The sequence below is a fragment of the Thamnophis sirtalis genome, unplaced genomic scaffold, assembly GCF_051295495.1.
Source record: "Thamnophis sirtalis isolate CommonGarterSnake01/CBP01778 unplaced genomic scaffold, rThaSir2_p1.2 scaffold_3, whole genome shotgun sequence".
Classification (NCBI taxonomy): Eukaryota; Metazoa; Chordata; class Lepidosauria; order Squamata; family Natricidae; genus Thamnophis; species Thamnophis sirtalis.
Genome location: NW_028261383.1, coordinates 1,731,533 through 1,748,664, shown reverse-complemented (window position 1 = coordinate 1,748,664; position 17,132 = coordinate 1,731,533). Strand labels below are relative to the sequence as shown.

At 42.5% G+C, this 17,132-nt stretch overlaps 1 protein-coding gene across 3 annotated transcripts; it reads left to right on the top strand.

Annotated features, from left to right (window-relative positions):
* Positions 1-731: 731 nt before the first annotated feature.
* Positions 732-17,082, top strand: LOC148047011 (uncharacterized). 3 transcript variants are annotated; one of them, XM_087711166.1, is made up of 2 exons: positions 732-946; positions 12,013-17,082. In XM_087711166.1, exons 1-2 carry the CDS (start codon positions 747-749, stop codon positions 14,309-14,311), a joined length of 2,499 nt encoding a protein of 832 aa, XP_087567292.1. In that variant the 5' UTR covers positions 732-746; the 3' UTR covers positions 14,312-17,082. The 3 variants fall into 3 exon arrangements, with proteins under 3 accessions (XP_087567292.1, XP_087567294.1, XP_087567293.1); XM_087711168.1 differs by having other exon boundaries at positions 759-861; XM_087711167.1 differs by having other exon boundaries at positions 759-918.
* The last annotated feature ends 50 nt before the right edge of the window (positions 17,083-17,132 follow it).

The window sequence follows — 17,132 nt, the reverse complement described above, 5'->3', positions numbered from 1 at the left end:
AAGCATCACATCCAACCTCTGATCCACGTGCCTCATCCACTTGCAGTTTCGATGCCGCATTTCCCCACAACCCACCCGGGAAGAGACGCCCCTGAGTGGAGACGGAGCTCCTTGGGAAGGGATGAAAGGCAGGGAATTAAACTTTCGCCCTTTGCACCTGGCGGGAGGAGGAAGAGGGGGGGGTCCTTCCTTCCACCTCGACGGGGCCGCCTCTGCTGCAGGGAGACCGGCCGGCGGGCAATGAATGGATGGAGGGCTTGGCTGACTTCCAGGGCTGGAAGGGAATCCTCGTTTAGGGTCGGTCTGTGTCCCTGCGGAAGCCACGAGCTTCTACTACGGAGCCCATCCTCCCCAGCCGTCTCAGCCTTGCCAGGTGCCGGATGGGGGATCCCAGCGCCCGGTCCCGCCTCCAAGTCCACCCCAAACTTCGGGGGAAGGAGGGAGCGGGGATCCGCGGCCGACTCTTCCCAATCCTGAGGGAGTGGGGGAGAAGGGAGGGAAAGGATCCGGGCCCCTCTGGACTCCGCCCGGCTGGGAAAGCGGCGGCTCTCGCCCAGCGTCCTCCGAGGGAGAAACGGCGCTTGCGGGACCCCGAAACTGCAGCTGATCAAGGAGGAGGAGAGGAAGGAGGGGCTAGAGCGTCTCCCACACTCTGCAAGGGAGGAATGGGGACCGGAAAAGGCGGGAAAGGAAGCGTCCGTGGATCCTCTCTAGGAGCCTGCTCTCGGTCTCCCTCTGCACCTTGTATGGGAGCTGAATTTCGGGTAGTTTTCCTGCCTTTTTCCCCACTTGCGGCATTTTGGGCGACTGTGCAACTTCTGGGCCTCCGGCAAGGCTGCTCCTGGGCCCCGCTCCGGGCAGGTGGGGCTCCCGCTGTCCCTCGGGCTGCCAGGAGGGCTTCTCCCCGCCAGGAGGAAGGTAGCCCCGAATCGGTGCCAGGAGGAAGGTGCGGGTGGATGCGGGGCTGGACGGGGAGCCTCTGGGCAAAGGGGGGTGGGGGAGCCTCGCCCCACGGAGGGAAAGGGGGCTTCTCCTCCAAGGGTTTAAGGGCGGGGGGATTATTGGGTGGCTGAAAGAAATACCCGCCCTTCTCTCTTCAATGGGGGGTGGAGGGTTTTTCTTTAGGGGAAGAAAAGGGGTTCAAATGGCTTGAATTGAGTTGAGTATTTTCCCAGCGCCGAAAAGATCCATTTTCTTTCGCCTTTATTTAATTGGTAGAGAATGAATATTCTTTGCTTTTAAAAAAAATATTTTCAAACTTGCAAAATACACACAAACAAAACTTAAGACATAAACTACATTTACTCAATATATTGGAACTTCATGTTCCTTCTTATAGCAGTTTCAAATCGGTACAATTCTTCTTATGTTATTTCCCCTTCTAATATGTTTGACATTCACCATTTTTAACCCTCTTATTTTACTTATCAATCTGATATATTCAGTGATTACCTGTAGTAAATTTAAAGTCTCTTGAGTTCCCATGTACAGTACATGTTAATCCTCCTTAAATTCTATTTTTGGGCTTTGTTGGCTTCTTTCATTGACCTTTGTTTCTTTCCTATCTCCACCTATACCAATTATCGCATATCTGATTGTGGGAAGTGATCATCCAGCCCTCTCCCAGAAAAATGAAATATCCTAGGAAATATCGAAAAGGCAGAATATTTCTCTGGATGTGAAAAGAAAGAAACATGTTTTAAAAGACAGGATAGTTGCCTGTAGCTTCCTGTCCATCCCCAGTTAAAGGGCCATTGAGATGGCCAGGCTAGCCCACTTTACATAATAAAGACTTCACCAGCAGCTACAGAAAGGCATGATAATATACTCAACTGACCACAAGGCATCTGAGAACTCATCACAGCCTAGAGAGTAGCCCCCTGCATGGCACCATGGGAGTCTGACAACCAATCAGAATACATTTCTTATATAGGAACGGGAAACAGAGAGGTGGGACTAAACAGGGTATAAAAAGCCTAGCAAGCCCCTTCCTCAGCCTTGGTCTCTTCTTCTCCACCTACACTGAAGCATATGATCATCTTTTCTGTTTAGGGCTCAAGCCATGTGGCCCTGTCCAACAATAAACCATCTTTCCAAGCAGCCTCCATGTCTCCAGTGTCTTCTTCCCCACTTGGAGCTGAACCCAAAAGGACATTTCTTTCAACATGATAATATTCTGTCTCTTCTTTTCCCTGAATTTCTTTGTCCATTAATTTGTCCATTTCGGCACAGACCATAACCTTTCTTATTTCGTCTTCGCTTGGTATCAATTTATTTGTCCATTTCTGAGCAAAGGCAATCCTCGCTATCGTTATTATTTTTAGAATTAAATACTGGACTTCTTTTTTATACAAAGACAATTGGTTCTCATTATTCCTAATAAAAATACTTCTGGTTTCCAATCAATTTTGAGTCCTGTTATCGATTCTAACCAATTTTGAATTTTTTCCCATGCTTTTTGGCTTCCTCACACATCCACCATATGTGATTATATGTTCCATGTGCTATTTCACATTCCCAACATTTTGGTGATATATTTGCTGAGATTTTTGCTAACCTTGCTGTTGGTAGGTGTCATCTGTAAAACATTTTGTACCAGTTTTCCTTGTATGCAACCAATAGTGTCTTAGTGCCTTTTCAGTAGCAGCTCCGACCCTCTGGAACGATCTCCCCGTGGAGATTCGTACCCTCACCACCCTTCAGACCTTCCGCACAGCCCTCAAGATCTGGCTATCCCGCCAGGCCTGGGGGTAAAGACCATAATCCGCCCCCACCCGAATGTTGTATGAATGTTGCTTGATTTTAATTATATATTGTGTTTTTATGTTATTGTATGTCTTCCCCTCCCATACAAGTTGTTAGCCGCCCTGAGTCCCCTCAGGGAAAAGGGCGGCCTATAAATAAACTCAACTAACTAACAACTAACCAACTCTTAATTTATCTTAATTCAATATTGTAGCCAAAGTTCTGGGCCCATGTTACCATTTGTTCCTTCACTATTTCTTCTTCCATTTTATATTTCAGAAGAAATTTATATATTCTCCCTATCATCTTTCTTTCTGTACTTTGAATAATTTTGTTTAATTCGTGTGGTTCCATTTGGATGTCGTATAATTTAGTATCGTTTTTGTGTTTACCTTTAATTTTCAAGTAAGTTAGCCAGTCGGCTTTCATGTTTTGTTCTACCAATTCGATTGGTTTTAAATTTCCCTGTCCATTAATTAAGTCTCTGTATCTTATAACTTTATTCATATCTGTAAAATTTGGGTGCGACATCCTTTCTGTCGGGGATAGCCAATTCTGGATTTTCACATAGTGTTTTTTTAAAATTTTGAGCCAGTTTTGCAATAACGCATTTCTAATTAGATGTTTTTGAAAGTATTTGAGTGTTTTGTTTTTACCATTCTATAGGAACGTGTGCCAACCTACTTGCAGATTGTGGCCTTCTAAGGTCAAGATTCTTTTATTTTTTAACTCCATCCAGTCCTTCAAGCATGTTAGTGTTACTGCTTGTGCATATAATTCCCAGTCTGGTAATGCTGAGCCTCCTCTCTCCTTGTTATCTTGCATTGACTTTAGTTTAATCCTCGCTTTTTGGCCTTGCCAAATGAACCTGGATGTTAGATTGTTTAATTCCTGGAAGAAAGTTTTACCAGGATTTATAGGTGGGGCTTGCAACAAAAATAAAATTCTTGGTAAAATATTCCTTTTAACTGTGGCTATGAGTGATAATTGAATACTTTTCCAACTTTTTAAATCTTTCTTTGTGTCATTAGTTTATTATAATTATCATCTTTAATTGTAGAACACTTTGCTGACATCCAAACCCCCAAGTATTTCACTTTCTTAATTGTTTGCATTGTAGTCACTAATTCCAATTCCTCTTCTTGCTTTTTTGTCATATTTTCAGTTTTCATTTTTGTTTTGCTTTTATTAATTTTTAATCCTGCCACCTCCCCATATTCTTCTAATTTTTGAAAATTTCAGACGAGATTCTAATGGATCCTCTAAAACAAATACTAAATCATCAGCGTAAACTTGGGTCTTATATTCTTCATTTTCAAGTCTTAAACCTTTTATTCCCTGGTCCTTCCTAATTTCATTTAACAATATTTCCAAAGTTAATATAAACAGCAAAGGAGAGAGGGGGCATCCCTGTCTAACTCCCTTTTTTATTTCAACCTTATCTGTTAGGTCTCCGTTCATCAAAACTTTGGCTGTCTGGGTATTATGTAGTTTTTCTATCATTTTTGTAAATTTTTCTTCAAGTTTCATCCTATCTAATTGAGTTGTTATAAACTTCCAGATTACGTTGTCGAATGTTTTTTGTGCATCAAGAAAAACCAAAACCAATTGGTTTTCCTGATGCACCTCATGATATTCTAATATATCAAGGATGACTCTTGTATTATTTTTAATGTCTCTGTGATGTAAAAAATCTATTTTCATCTGAATGTATTCATTCATTTAGCACTTGTTTAATTCTTCCTGCCGTAATTGCTGCAAATAATTTATAATCGGAATTCAATAGTGAAATTGGTTTATAGTTTTGAATTTCTTGTAAGTTAGCTGCTTCTTTAGGGATGAACGATATTGCTCCCGTCCATGATTCAAGCATCTTGGCTTTTCTAAAACTTCATTAAACATTTCCAATCCTAGTTCTTCCAATATTATTTGATTATATTTATATAACTCCACCTGGATTCCGTCTGGTCCTGGGGTTTTAGTCTTCTGGTTTTTCAGGACTAATTCTACTTCTGCTGTCGTTATTGGCCTGTTTATCGCCCCCCCCCCCCACCTTTGTTCTTTCGAGATTGGATTTATCTTTTCTTGGTTTAAATATTGTTTTATCTTAGTTATAATTTTGCTCGTATAATTTTGTGAAATATTTTTGAATAATTTGCCTCTTTTCTTCCAATTTATGTTGAATATTTCCTTTGTCATTATTGTGGATGATAAATCATTCTTTTTCTCTTTCATTATTCAATCTGTATGCCAGCCAATTTTTTTTGACTGCTTAAATTTTCGTGTGCTAATTATTTTTGGGTTATTAAATTAATATTATGTTTTATCATCTCTTTTTTTTTTAATTTTATTCTTTGGGTCTTTCTGTAATTCAGATTCGGCTTCACTAAGTTCTTTTTGCATACGTTCTTGTTTATCTTTTCCCCCCCTGTTTTTTCTTGCTATATAGGCAATTGTGAGGCCTCTTATGTATGCTTTCATGGTATCCCAGAGATTTTGAATTGAGATGTCTTCCTTTTTGTTCATTCTAAGAAATAATTTTAATTCTTTCCCTAGCATTTGAGTGTATTCTGTTTCTTTTATGATATCAGGATTCATCATCCATCTTTTTCTTCTTTTTTGACCTTTCCATTTTAATTTTATTGGGTTATGATCCGCCCACTTATTTGTTTTAATTTACTCTTATTGGTTACATAGTCCAAATGATGTCCAGGCCATATCTATTCTCTTTTTTTTTTTTTATTAAATGTTTTTTTTAGTTTTAGTTTAAAGCTGATACAACATCTTTCTTAATATATCAATCAATTACAGATAATACAGAAAAAAAACAAAGACAACAATCAGAGAAACAAAACAAAACACAGGTATCTATTATGAAAAAATAGGAAGTATATCAACTGGTTACAACATGTTCTGGTGCTTCTCTTCGATTGACTCCCATTAATTCAAGTATCTTAACTCGAATATTTGCCATATCAACATCATTATACCTCCAGTTTTAATTATTGTAATTATTTAAACATCCTTCATCCTTAGTTATGCTAAGGAATTAGTCCATAACACATGCTGGCAGTTCATTTACTTATTTGTAAAATCCTCTATTATCATCAAATCCTCATATTCTATTTTAACTAGACATCCATAATATTCAATTATATCATATATCCTAACATTTTCCCAATATTGATTAACATTTAATTATATGGATTTTATTTAATTTTTAATGGTGCTAATTATTATAGTAAGTACTCTTTATGTATACCCTAAAGGTATTTTCTCATATCCAATTGTTAGTTATCATATCGACTCCACATTATATACATTACTATTAATATCAATTATTATTCAACAATATCTGTTACACAAAAAAGCAATTAGATTTAGCTAATTTTCAGTTATATTCATCAATCTATCAACCAGTTCCAAATTATATATATTGCTATCTATATCAATCATTATTCAGCTATATCTATTACAAATTGAAGTGATCCAATCTAGATTCTATTTTAGCTAAACATCCATAATATTCAATTATATCATATATCATAACATTTTCCCAGTATTAATTAACATTGGATTGTATGGATTCTATTTAGTTTTTTAATAGTGCTAATTATTATAGTTAATACTCTTTATGTGTAATCTAAAAGTATTTTCTCATATCCCATTGTTAATTATCATGTCAACTCCACATTATATACATTGCTATCAATATCAATTATTATTCAACAATATTTGTTACACAGAAAAGCAATTAGGTTTAACTAGTTTTCAATTGTATTCAACAATCTATCAGCCAGTTCCAGATTATATATATTGCTATCCATATCAGTCATTATTCAGCTATATCTATTACAAATTAAAGTAATTCGATCTAGCTAATTTTAGTTTTTATTGTCCATCTGTCAGCCTGTGTCCCTCCAGCCACAAGGTTTTCTCCGTCCAGTAGCCATTCGTTGAATAAATTTACCAAATGTTTCCATAAGCAAGTCCAAACAAAAGTATTTCGGCACCTTTGGATTCTGAATATCAGTGATGAAGTAATAAAGTTGTTCTTGGTTTATAAAGCTTCCCAATTTAACTTTAATTCTCAAGGGTGGATTCTCCATTCCTTCTGCACACTGTCACTTTAAATGAGCCGTCTTTATGGCTTCCCCCTTCTTCTCTTCCTCTGAGATAGACCAGACACCATTTCTCACATTTTCCATTTGTGTTTCAGGAACATTTAAGCATTCAACGTTCTCAGTTTTAGCTTCATATTTTAGAATAAATTGATCCATTTTTCTTTCCAATCTTTGGTAAGAATGAAAAAGTTCTCTACACGCAGAGAAAAGAGTCTGAAATGAAGTCTTGGAAATATCTTGGGACGCCATGATGTGTCGTAGTAAAATAAAGGCTCTCTTTTTTTTCCCCCAGAGGCTTCAAAGCGCTTTTTAACTTTTTTTTTTTTTTTAATCTCTTACCAGCTGTCAATCTTATCTAGTTGTAAACAGAGCTGGATAGTAAAGTAATAGAAATGTCGAATCGTAGCGGGCTAGTTAGTAGGAAATAAGTTTTACGATCCACTTAGGAAGATTCAGAGGGGGGAGAATATCGCGGAGTTTCTTGAAGCATTTAAGAGGTAGAGTAACCACCAGTCATAAAACCATTAGAAAAGCTAATTCGCCGCTGATCTTCTGTTGTTTGGTTTTCAGTTAGCTTAATTTTTAACAGGAACAATCTCTCTTGGATAATAAAATCAGCTTACCAGATGATATCACTTCTTCCATTCTTAGGGGCGACCTGCAGTTTCAGTTAGCACACAGCTAATCCAAAAAGGAATTGGCACGGGGAGTTAATACCCTCCCCCAGAGATTTGCGATTATCTCTGGGGTCCTGGGTCCCTCCCCACCTCCACTGTCATCTCCGGGACAGCTGGGGTTCAAAGAACCCGTTGCGAGGAGGAGCGGAGAAGAGCGCAAAGGTTCTTGGCACTCCAGGAAGCCGCGAAAGCAGCTGGGGGAGGCGCACGGCCTGGTTTATCCTCCCTGGACGTCGCAGCAGCAGCCCCAAGCGCACCGATCTCTGTGTTTTTTGCATCGGGGCATGCTCTTGCAGCACACCCCGATGCGAAAAACACTGAGATCGGTGAGTTTGGGGCTGCTACTGCGACATCCAGGGAGGAGAAACCAAACCGCGCGCCTCCCCCAGCTGCTTTCCCGGCTTCCTGGAGCGCCAAGAACCTTTGCGCTCTTCTCCGCTCCTCACGACTGCAATAGATGTCCAGAAGCGGCTTTTGGGGCTAATGGGGATTGGATTTCCAGCTCGATAGCCTCTGCCGCTTCTGGACGTCTATTGCAGTTGTGAGGAGCCGAGGAGAGTGTGTAGAAGAGCGCGAAGGTCCAGGCCCGGAATATGGCGTGGATATCATCGGTGCGATCAGGGAACGAGTGGATTCTCTCCGCTGTTGGGTGATAGAAGCTCCCTGTGCGCGGCTGACAGGAGCGTAATCGGGTTGGTCGAAGACCCCCTCCCGTTAAAACATTTGGATATGCGCGGAAGCCCGATCGTCTACTTACGGTCGTGGGGGGGGGGGTGGAGTGGGATTTGCATTGGTTCTGTTGCCCATTGTACGCGCTAAGGACGCGGGTTGAAACTCGAGTTACCTCGGGGTAGGTAGACGCGTATTTAGACTGGTGTTTTTAATTCGCTGTGTCCGCGCGTGGTGTGTTTTGCCCGCGCCCCACCGCGGTTAAAATAATTCGCGTGGGCTGGATATATTACGTTAGGTTTTCTTCCCCATCTGTGTGGGAGACTGCCCTCGTTGGGTGTACACACACATAGGTAGTTGGAGAATATGTTTGTGCACGCCCTGCCGATAGGCTGCCTGGATCAAAGGAGTGTATTTTTGTCGCTTCTTCGGTGGTGTGGGTTCCATTCATCGATTTCCCTCCGGGTCGCCCGTTCGGTTTCCGAGGCGACTGATGATCCCTGCCGATCATTCCACCACCGCCCCGCCGTGCTCTTCGCCCTCTTTACACTGCCCAGTGAATCATGTTTGCCTTCATGCCGCACAAGCCATCGTGAAAAGCCCCACACGGCGACGGCTTTGCTCCCAAGCCTTGCTTGCCTTCCCAGGTCCGTGCATGAGTAAGCGGTTGTCTGTCTGGCTTCTTAGCTCCAAGACTGACATCCGCCAGGCAGGGATTTGACGTGACTGTTCCCTTCACTGAATTCCTTTCGCTAGCCAGATTTTGCTTTTCTGACTGACCATTTGGGGCTTTGGGGATCTTTGGTTTGCCTGTGTGTGCATGTGGGTAAACAAGGCACATGGAAGAAGAGACGTGGCTTATGAAACGTGGATACGAAATCTGAATGTGAATCTACAGGATTTCCAGCTCGATAGCCCCTGCCACAGAGAAAAACTCTGTGTTTTTCGCATCGGGGCATGCCCTTGCAGCACACCCCGATGCGAAAAACACTGAGATCGGTGAGTTTGGGGCTGCTGCTGCGACGTCCAGGGAGGAGAAACCAAGCCGTGCGCCTCTCCCAACTGCTTTCGCGGCTTCCTGGAGCGCCAAGAACCTTCGCGCTCTTCTCCACACTCTCCTCGGCTCCTCACAACTGCAATAGACGTCCAGAAGCGGCAGGGGCTATCGAGCTGGAAATCCAATCCCCATTAGCCCCAAAAGCCGCTTCTGGACATCTATTGCAGTCGTGAGGAGCGGAGAAGAGTGCGAAGGTTCTTGGCGCTCCAGGAAGCCGTGAAAGCAGCTGGGAGATCTTTTTCCACATATAAAGCGCACCGGGTTATAAGCCGCGCTGCCGGTTTTGGATCAAATTTTAGGATTTTCAGTGCGGCTTATAGTCGTGAAAATACGGTATTCGTTTTTTTTTGTCTTTTTTTTTTTTTAACGTTCATACTTCATTTTTTTATCCACTATTGCGTTATAATCCCCGATTAAGCAAATATTTTCATAATCTAATTCATTCTTTTATTGTGCAATTTCCTATAATATTCCTCTTGTTTCTGATTTGGTGCATATATCACTATTAATAAGGTCGGTTTTTGTGTTGTTTCTAATTCAATCATTAGAATCCTGCCTTCTTCGTTGGAGTAGGCTAATTTGGACTTTATTTTTTCTTTTACCTAGGTTGCTGTCCCTCTTTTTTCTTGTCTACCAATGCTGTATATAATTTTCCACATTTTGTATTTTCCCGTAAGTTAATATGTTCCCTTTTAATGTGCACTTCCTGTATACGGGTTGTGTCTGCCTTCAGTTTCCTAAGTTTATTAAACATCTGTGCTCTTTTCTTGGGCAAAGGGGGAAGCCTCGGACCACAGAGGAAAAGGAGCTTTTCCTTGAAGGACTTAAGAGGATGGGGATTATTGGTTGAACGAAAGAAATACCCACCCTTCTCTCTTCAATGGGAGGGTGGAGGGTTTTTCTTTAGGGGAAGAAAAAGGTTCAAATTGTTTGAATTGAGATGAATGTTTTCCCACGGAGAAAAGATCCACTTTTGTTTTTTGCCTTTATTTAAATGATAGCAAATAAATATTGTTTGCTTTTCTTCTACTGTTTTAATTGTTTACATTTGTTTCTAGAAAGCTGAGTAGAATCTGAAAAAAATATTTTCCCAGTTTTGCTCTAAAGGAGGGTGGGATGTGGCAGCCCCTTGTTGGTGGGTTTTATCCATCAGAATAGGGCGGCAAGGGACCCCCGGAGGTCTTCCAGTCCAGCCCCCTGCTCAAACAGGAGTCCCTATAACATTTCGGACCGGTGGCTGTCCATTCTTTTCTTAAAAGACTCCAGTGTTGTAGCAGCCACAACCTCTGCAAACCAGTTGCTCCACTGATTAATTGTCCTCCCTGTTTGGAAGTTTCTCCTTAATTCCAGCTTGCTCCTCTCCTTGATTAGCTGCCATCCAACATTTCTCGTCCTGCCTTCTGGTGCTTGGAGAATAGGCTGACCTCCTCTTCATTCTGGCAGCCCCTCAAATACTAGAATACTGCTATCATGTCACCCCCAATCCTTCTTTTCTAGTCCAGACTAACCATTCTCGTCAAGTAAGGAAATAAGATTGTTTTGGCATGATCTGTTTTAACAAACCCATGCTAGCTTTTATTTATAACTTTGTCTCTAGATGTTCGAAGATCTGTGTTTTTATTATTCGTTCCAGATTCTTCCCAGATATTGATGTTGGGCTGAATCGTTTGTAGTTTCCAGGGTCTCTCTCCCCCCCCCCCCTTTCTTGAAAATGGAACCACGTTGGTTCATTTCAGATTCATTGTTGTCTTATTGATCTCCAGGTGCAGGACAAGAAAGGTTGGTACTCCATAGGTTTATTTCTGTTAAATCCTTAATTTTTGCTTCAGGGAGAGAACATGCCTGCCTAGAAGGACTATCTGCTCTGCAGTCTATAGTTTCTGTTCCCCTATGAATTGAATCACCTGTCACTGAAACTCGCTTTCTTTCCCTATGAAATGCCGGGATATTTTCTTCCTGTTGTAGAAATGCTGGATTTTGCCTCTTTTTAAGGAACTATTGCTCTTTTGTGGGTGGCTGCATATTTCCTTCCAGGGGGAGAACACGACAGCAATTGATTCCTTGGAGTGGAGGAGGATACATAGAAGGGGATTTGCTCTCGGTTGTTGTTTCCTTCTTAAAGTTATAGGCTTCCATCGGTCTTCCTCTTTAGGTCCATATATTCTAAGGTCAATTTTTTTAAATGGGAATTGTTTGTTCCCTGTTGTGTTCAAACTGCATTGCTGGCCCCAATCAATGTATTTACATCGTCCCTTAACTATAAAGCAAGAATAGGAAGCCATTCTAGCTGGGAGACATCTTCAATGTGTGCTGGCCCAAAGAACAGGGTCTATGAATACCTACATGGGTTGTACTCTGTACACAATTAGCTCTACTTGGAACATATAAATCCTATGAGGGATCTTTGCAGTTTCTCTCCCATCATATAGAATCATCTCCCCCACCCAAACCGAGCAAAAGGAAAAGGCAGGGATCATCCCCAGTTCAGGCAGGCAAATGGGGGGCAACAGGGATTCTGTCAGCCATCCCCCTCATCATATGAAGAAAAGGAGAGGGGAGGTCAGCTCCACAGGGGGCATCCCGGGATGGCTTTCATTCTGGGGTGGGTGGGGGAATAGAGGCTTTGAGGACCCCACCAGTGTTCATATAGGGGGTCTCCCAGCTATTGCTTGGGCTATTTGGAGAGCTGAAGAAAATAAATCTTCCTCTCTGCTTCACTTCTTTTTTCTTCAACCTGCAGGTGCCACCAGGAAAACCTTTGCACAAAATTCTACTTGCAGGATCCAATCTGGGTCAGTCACCAGGACCAGAGGTTTCGTCTTCTCAGCTTTTGGACTCATGCTGGAGCCCCTCCTCCTGCCCATCGTCCAACCTTTTGGGCAAAGTTCTGCTTGTTCAAATTTCCTCCGATAGAAATCCCTCGAAGTGAGCAGCCCCTGGAGACTATGCAGAGGGGGGAACACTTTGGCCAAAGGTCCCCCCAGAGGAATCAGGGGAGACTCTCCAAATGCTCCGATTGTGGGAAATCCTTTGCTTACCGGTCCCTCCTTTTGATTCACCGGAAGCTGCACACGGGGAATGGATCCCACCTGTGTTTCCTTTGTGGGAAATCCTTTCCTGGAGTGTGGAGCTTTGCCAAACATCTCCGGAGCCACCCTGGACTGAAGCCTTACAAATGTGGAGAGTGCAGGGAGCGTTTTGCTAAAGGCTCGGACCTTGGAGCCCATCAGCGAATCCACCAGGGAAAGAGATCTCAGGAGTCCTGGAAGCGCTGGGGAAGATTTCCTGAGAGACGGCATCTCTCTAGGCCTCAGAACAGCCCAACTGAAGAGAAGCCCTGCAAGTGTGTGCAATGTGGGCTGTGCTTTCCTCAAACCTCCCAGTTGCTTAAACATCAGCAAATCCACACTAGAGGGAAACCTTATCAATGTCTGGATTGTGGGAAATCTTTCCATTATAAACAATTGTTTAGAAGACATGAGAAAATTCACACAGCGCAGAGTCCTTATAAATGCCTAGAATGTGGGAAGTGTTTCACTAAGAGCTCATCTCTTTGCAAACATAATAAAACACACACAAAGGACGAAAGCAAAACGTGCCTGGAATGTGGGAAATCTTTTTCCAGGAAATGGTGCCTGCTGCAACATCAGAGAATTCACACTGGGGAAAAACCCCACAAATGCCAAGAATGTGGGAGATGTTTTTGCACAAAGTCACAGCTAATTCGACATCAGAAAATTCACACTGGAGAAAGACGCCATCAATGCCCAGACTGTGGGAGATGGTTTGTTCACAAGGGACGCCTAATTCGACATCAGAAACTTCACACTGGGGATAGACCCTATAAATGCCCAGAATGTGAGAAAAGATTTGTGGGTTCTTCTGAACTTAGGAGACACCAAAGAACGCACTGTGGAGAAAAACTATATAAATGTAATGATTGTGATAAATGTTTTTCTCTTAAAGAAACTCTTTTTGAACATCAGAGTATCCATACAGGTGTGAAGCCCTATATGTGTATTGATTGTGGAACATTTTTCCGTACAATACAATGCCTCAGAAGGCATGAGAAAGTTCACAGAGGGGGAAAAAAGTTCAAATGTTTAGAATGTGGGAAAGTATTTGGTCGTTCATCAAATCTTAGAAGACACTGGCAAACCCACACGGGTGAGAAATGCCACAAGTGCTCAGTGTGTGAGAAATCTTTTCGTTGCAAACATTATCTTAGAAAACATGAGATGATTCACAAAGGAGAGGAGCCTTCCAAACCCCACAAATGCCCAGAATGTGAGAAAAGATTTGTGGGTTCTTCTGAACTTAGGAGACACCAAAGAACACACTGTGGAGAAAAAGTATATAAATGTAATGATTGTGATAAATGTTTTTCTCTTAAAGAAACTCTTTTTCGACATCAGATTATCCATACAGGTGTGAAGCCCTATATGTGCATCGAGTGTGGAACATTTTTCCGTAGAATACAATGCCTCAGAATGCATGAGAACGTTCACAGAGGGGAAAAAAAGTTCAAATGTTTAGAATGTGGGAAAGCATTTGGTCGTTCATCAAATCTTAGAAGACACTGGCAAACCCACACGGGTGAGAAATGCCACAAGTGCTCAGTGTGTGGAAAATCTTTTGGTCGCAAATATACTCTTAGAAAACATGAGAGGATTCACAAAGGAGAGGAGCCTTCCAAACCCCACAAATGCCCAGAATGTGGGCGGTGTTTTCGCTACAAGTCAGACCTAATTCCACATCAGAGACGTCACACTAAAGACAGACCCTATCAATGCTCAGAATGTGAGAAAACATTTGTGAAGGCTGCTGAACTTCGGAGACATCAGAAGGGGCACACAAGAGAGAGCCGCTATAAATGTGGGGAGTGTGGGAAAAGTTTTCTCACAGCAACACTGCTTCGGGTTCATCTGAGAATCCACACGGGGGAGAAGCCATACCTATGTGTGGAGTGTGGGAAATGTTTTTCCCAAAAACAAAACCTTGGGAGGCATCAAAAGATCCATAAACGAGTGAAGCCATAGAGATGCAGAGAGTGTTGTAATGTTTTGTTCAAAAGGGAGACATGAGAAAAATGACATGGGAAAAGCCCTAATAGGCCCTGATGGTAGAACAATTTTTCATAGTTGTTCAACCCTTAGGAGCCATATAAGAGGTCATAAAAGGGAGAAAAATTAGAAACTCTTAGATCGTGGGAGAGCATTTTCTTGTCAATCGTTCCTTAAAAATCAAACACTAATCCATATAGCAAAAGATGCAGTTTAAATGCTTGAAGTGTGATGTATCAGGGCTCTGAATGTGGCAAAGTTTTTTATCTGATCATCAGATCTTCAGATGCACATGAAAAATCCACACAGGAGGAAAACCTTGCAAGTGTGAGTAACATGAGAATACTTCTCCTTGCCAATTGGAGCGCCTTGCCTCCTGGAATTTGTCCATTAAAATTGCCTCCTTGGAAATTTTCTTTGCTAAGTTCAATGTTTTTATAATTTTTAAAACAAATTAATTCTAAGTCATGAAAATGAAAATCTGATGTGATCGTGGAAATATCTAATGTGAAATTGTCAGGAACCGTATAAGGACTCCTGCCTTGCGCAGGGAAGGTGGGACTAGAAGCCTGCGCCTCTGTTATTCTGTGGTAGGTCCCTTCTAGCCCTTGGATTCTAAGTATTTGAAAAGAAAATGGAAAATGGATGAAAAGCAAAAGGAGGGTTCATTTAGTGTCCATTCAAAGTTACAGTGGCACTGAAAAAAGTGACTTATGACCATGTCTCAGCAACCCCATGGTCATGTGATCAAAATTCAGATGCTTGACCACTGACTCACATTTATGACGGTTACAGTGTCCCAGGGTCACCTGATCCCCTTTTGCGACCTTTTGACAAGCAAAGTGAAGGGTGAAGTCAGATTCACTTAACAACCATGAAACTAGCTATACAACTGCAGTGTTTCACTTAACTCGTGTGGGAAGAAAGGTGGTAAAATGGGGAAAACTCACAGGGTTGGGCCTGTCCTGGGTGTTGATCTGCTGTGCTGGTGGCTCGCCGTCGGAGCTGGTTGATGTGCCAGCGCCACATTTGCCCATCATTGAGCTGGACCCTATAAGAGTAGGGTCCAGTTAGTTGCGTGATTTGTATGGGAAGCCACCTTGGTTTGGCCCCATAGTTTTGGGCGTAGACGGGGGTCTATCCCCTCACCACCGTCGCTTTTCGGCTGCCATTGAAACGGGGAGGGGGGCATGGTATTTGGGTGAGGGAAGTATTCTGTGCAAGAGTGACTGTAAGAAGGGAGTTGTTCTCACCATCTACTGCGCATGTGGCAGGGAGAGGAGTTCCCGCCAAGGCTAACTGTCCGGCATATCAACCTGATGATGATTTTTGAAGATGTGTCCCACATAACACCTGTGGTGTGTTTGGACTATGGGATAGGGTTACCAAAGGGAGGGGAGCAGGTCACATATTGATATCTATAATTACACATGCTTTTGCCTCAGATCCTGCTTTCCCTAGCTACTATCCACTCATGACCAGTAAAAGTACTCTTAATTCTGCAAAATGGAGTTGAGTGGTTTCTTTCTTGGTTACCGAGCGAAGCAGCCCTGACAGTGTGGGAGTTGGGGAGTAGTGATTTTTAAGTTTCGCCAAAAGTGTCTCCCAAGGCATCGAATGGATGGAGGGGCCGCTAAAGCCCTAGCTGTTCCAAACCTCTCATGGCCACAGGTGCTGCGTAAATAGCCTCTTTTACGGCCACTAGAGAAACCAGTGAAGTCATTTGCCTCCAGGAAGCACTCAAATCTCTCGAGGTAGGTGTCCCATATTTCAGTGGTCGGGCTGAATGCCGTGAATGCTGGTATGTAAGCCATCCTTAGAAGGACGGAACATGAGGAATTAGCCTTGGAGCGATGTCTCGTCGCCAGTGAGTTGAGGCAGCTCAACGTAAGGCAAACCTCGAACCAGCAAACAACAAAACATTTGACAGCTGACAGCCCTTTTATACCAGAGCTGTCAGATGCTTAACCAATAGAATGGCTGGATTTTCCCGCCAGCTGGCTGCTCGCGTCTTAGCCAACCAGGAGCTAGCAATGCAAGACAATGGTGTCATAGCCTCGAGGACTTAACACTTGACAACAGAAACTTTGGGTTCAACGGTGGTCGTAAGTAGAGGACTACCTCTAGATGATAAATTGAGAGTTCTTAGAACAGGAACACGGAGAAGACAAGGTGAAGACAAAAGAATGTGGAGATGTTTTGATGAAAAGTCACACCTAGTTTAAACATCAGAGGCTTCACACCTGAGAGAGACCCTATCAATGCCCAGAAGGTGAGAATAGATTTGTGGATTCTTCTGAACTACAGAGGCACCAGGAGGGGCAGGAAGGAGGCCCTATACATGTGGGGAGTGTGGGAAAAGTTTTACCTGAAAACAAAACCTTAGGAATAATCAGGCTGGAATGAAGCCATACAGATGCATAGAGCACTGGTGGATTCCCACCGGTTTGCTGATTGTCCGTGCGCATTTAAAAGAAACTTGCTCTGAAAGGAAGGAAAACAGTGAAGGAGGGGCAATTCAATCTCCCTCCCCAATCAGCTGGGCTTCAGAAGCTGAAATAGAGGGAGGTCCAACCCCAGGGGCCGGTGGGTGGGCCCCTTTTTCTTTTTTTAAATATATTTTTATTTTTGCATTTAAAATAGTGTTGCACAGCGAAGCCATTATGGCCATACAATCATATATATGTACATAATCTCATCCATTAGCTGTCAGTCTACTTAGTACTTTATCTATCCTTCTATCCAATCACATTGTTTACAGTTTGTTCCAGTCTTGTCACCTTGTCTTATACCAATA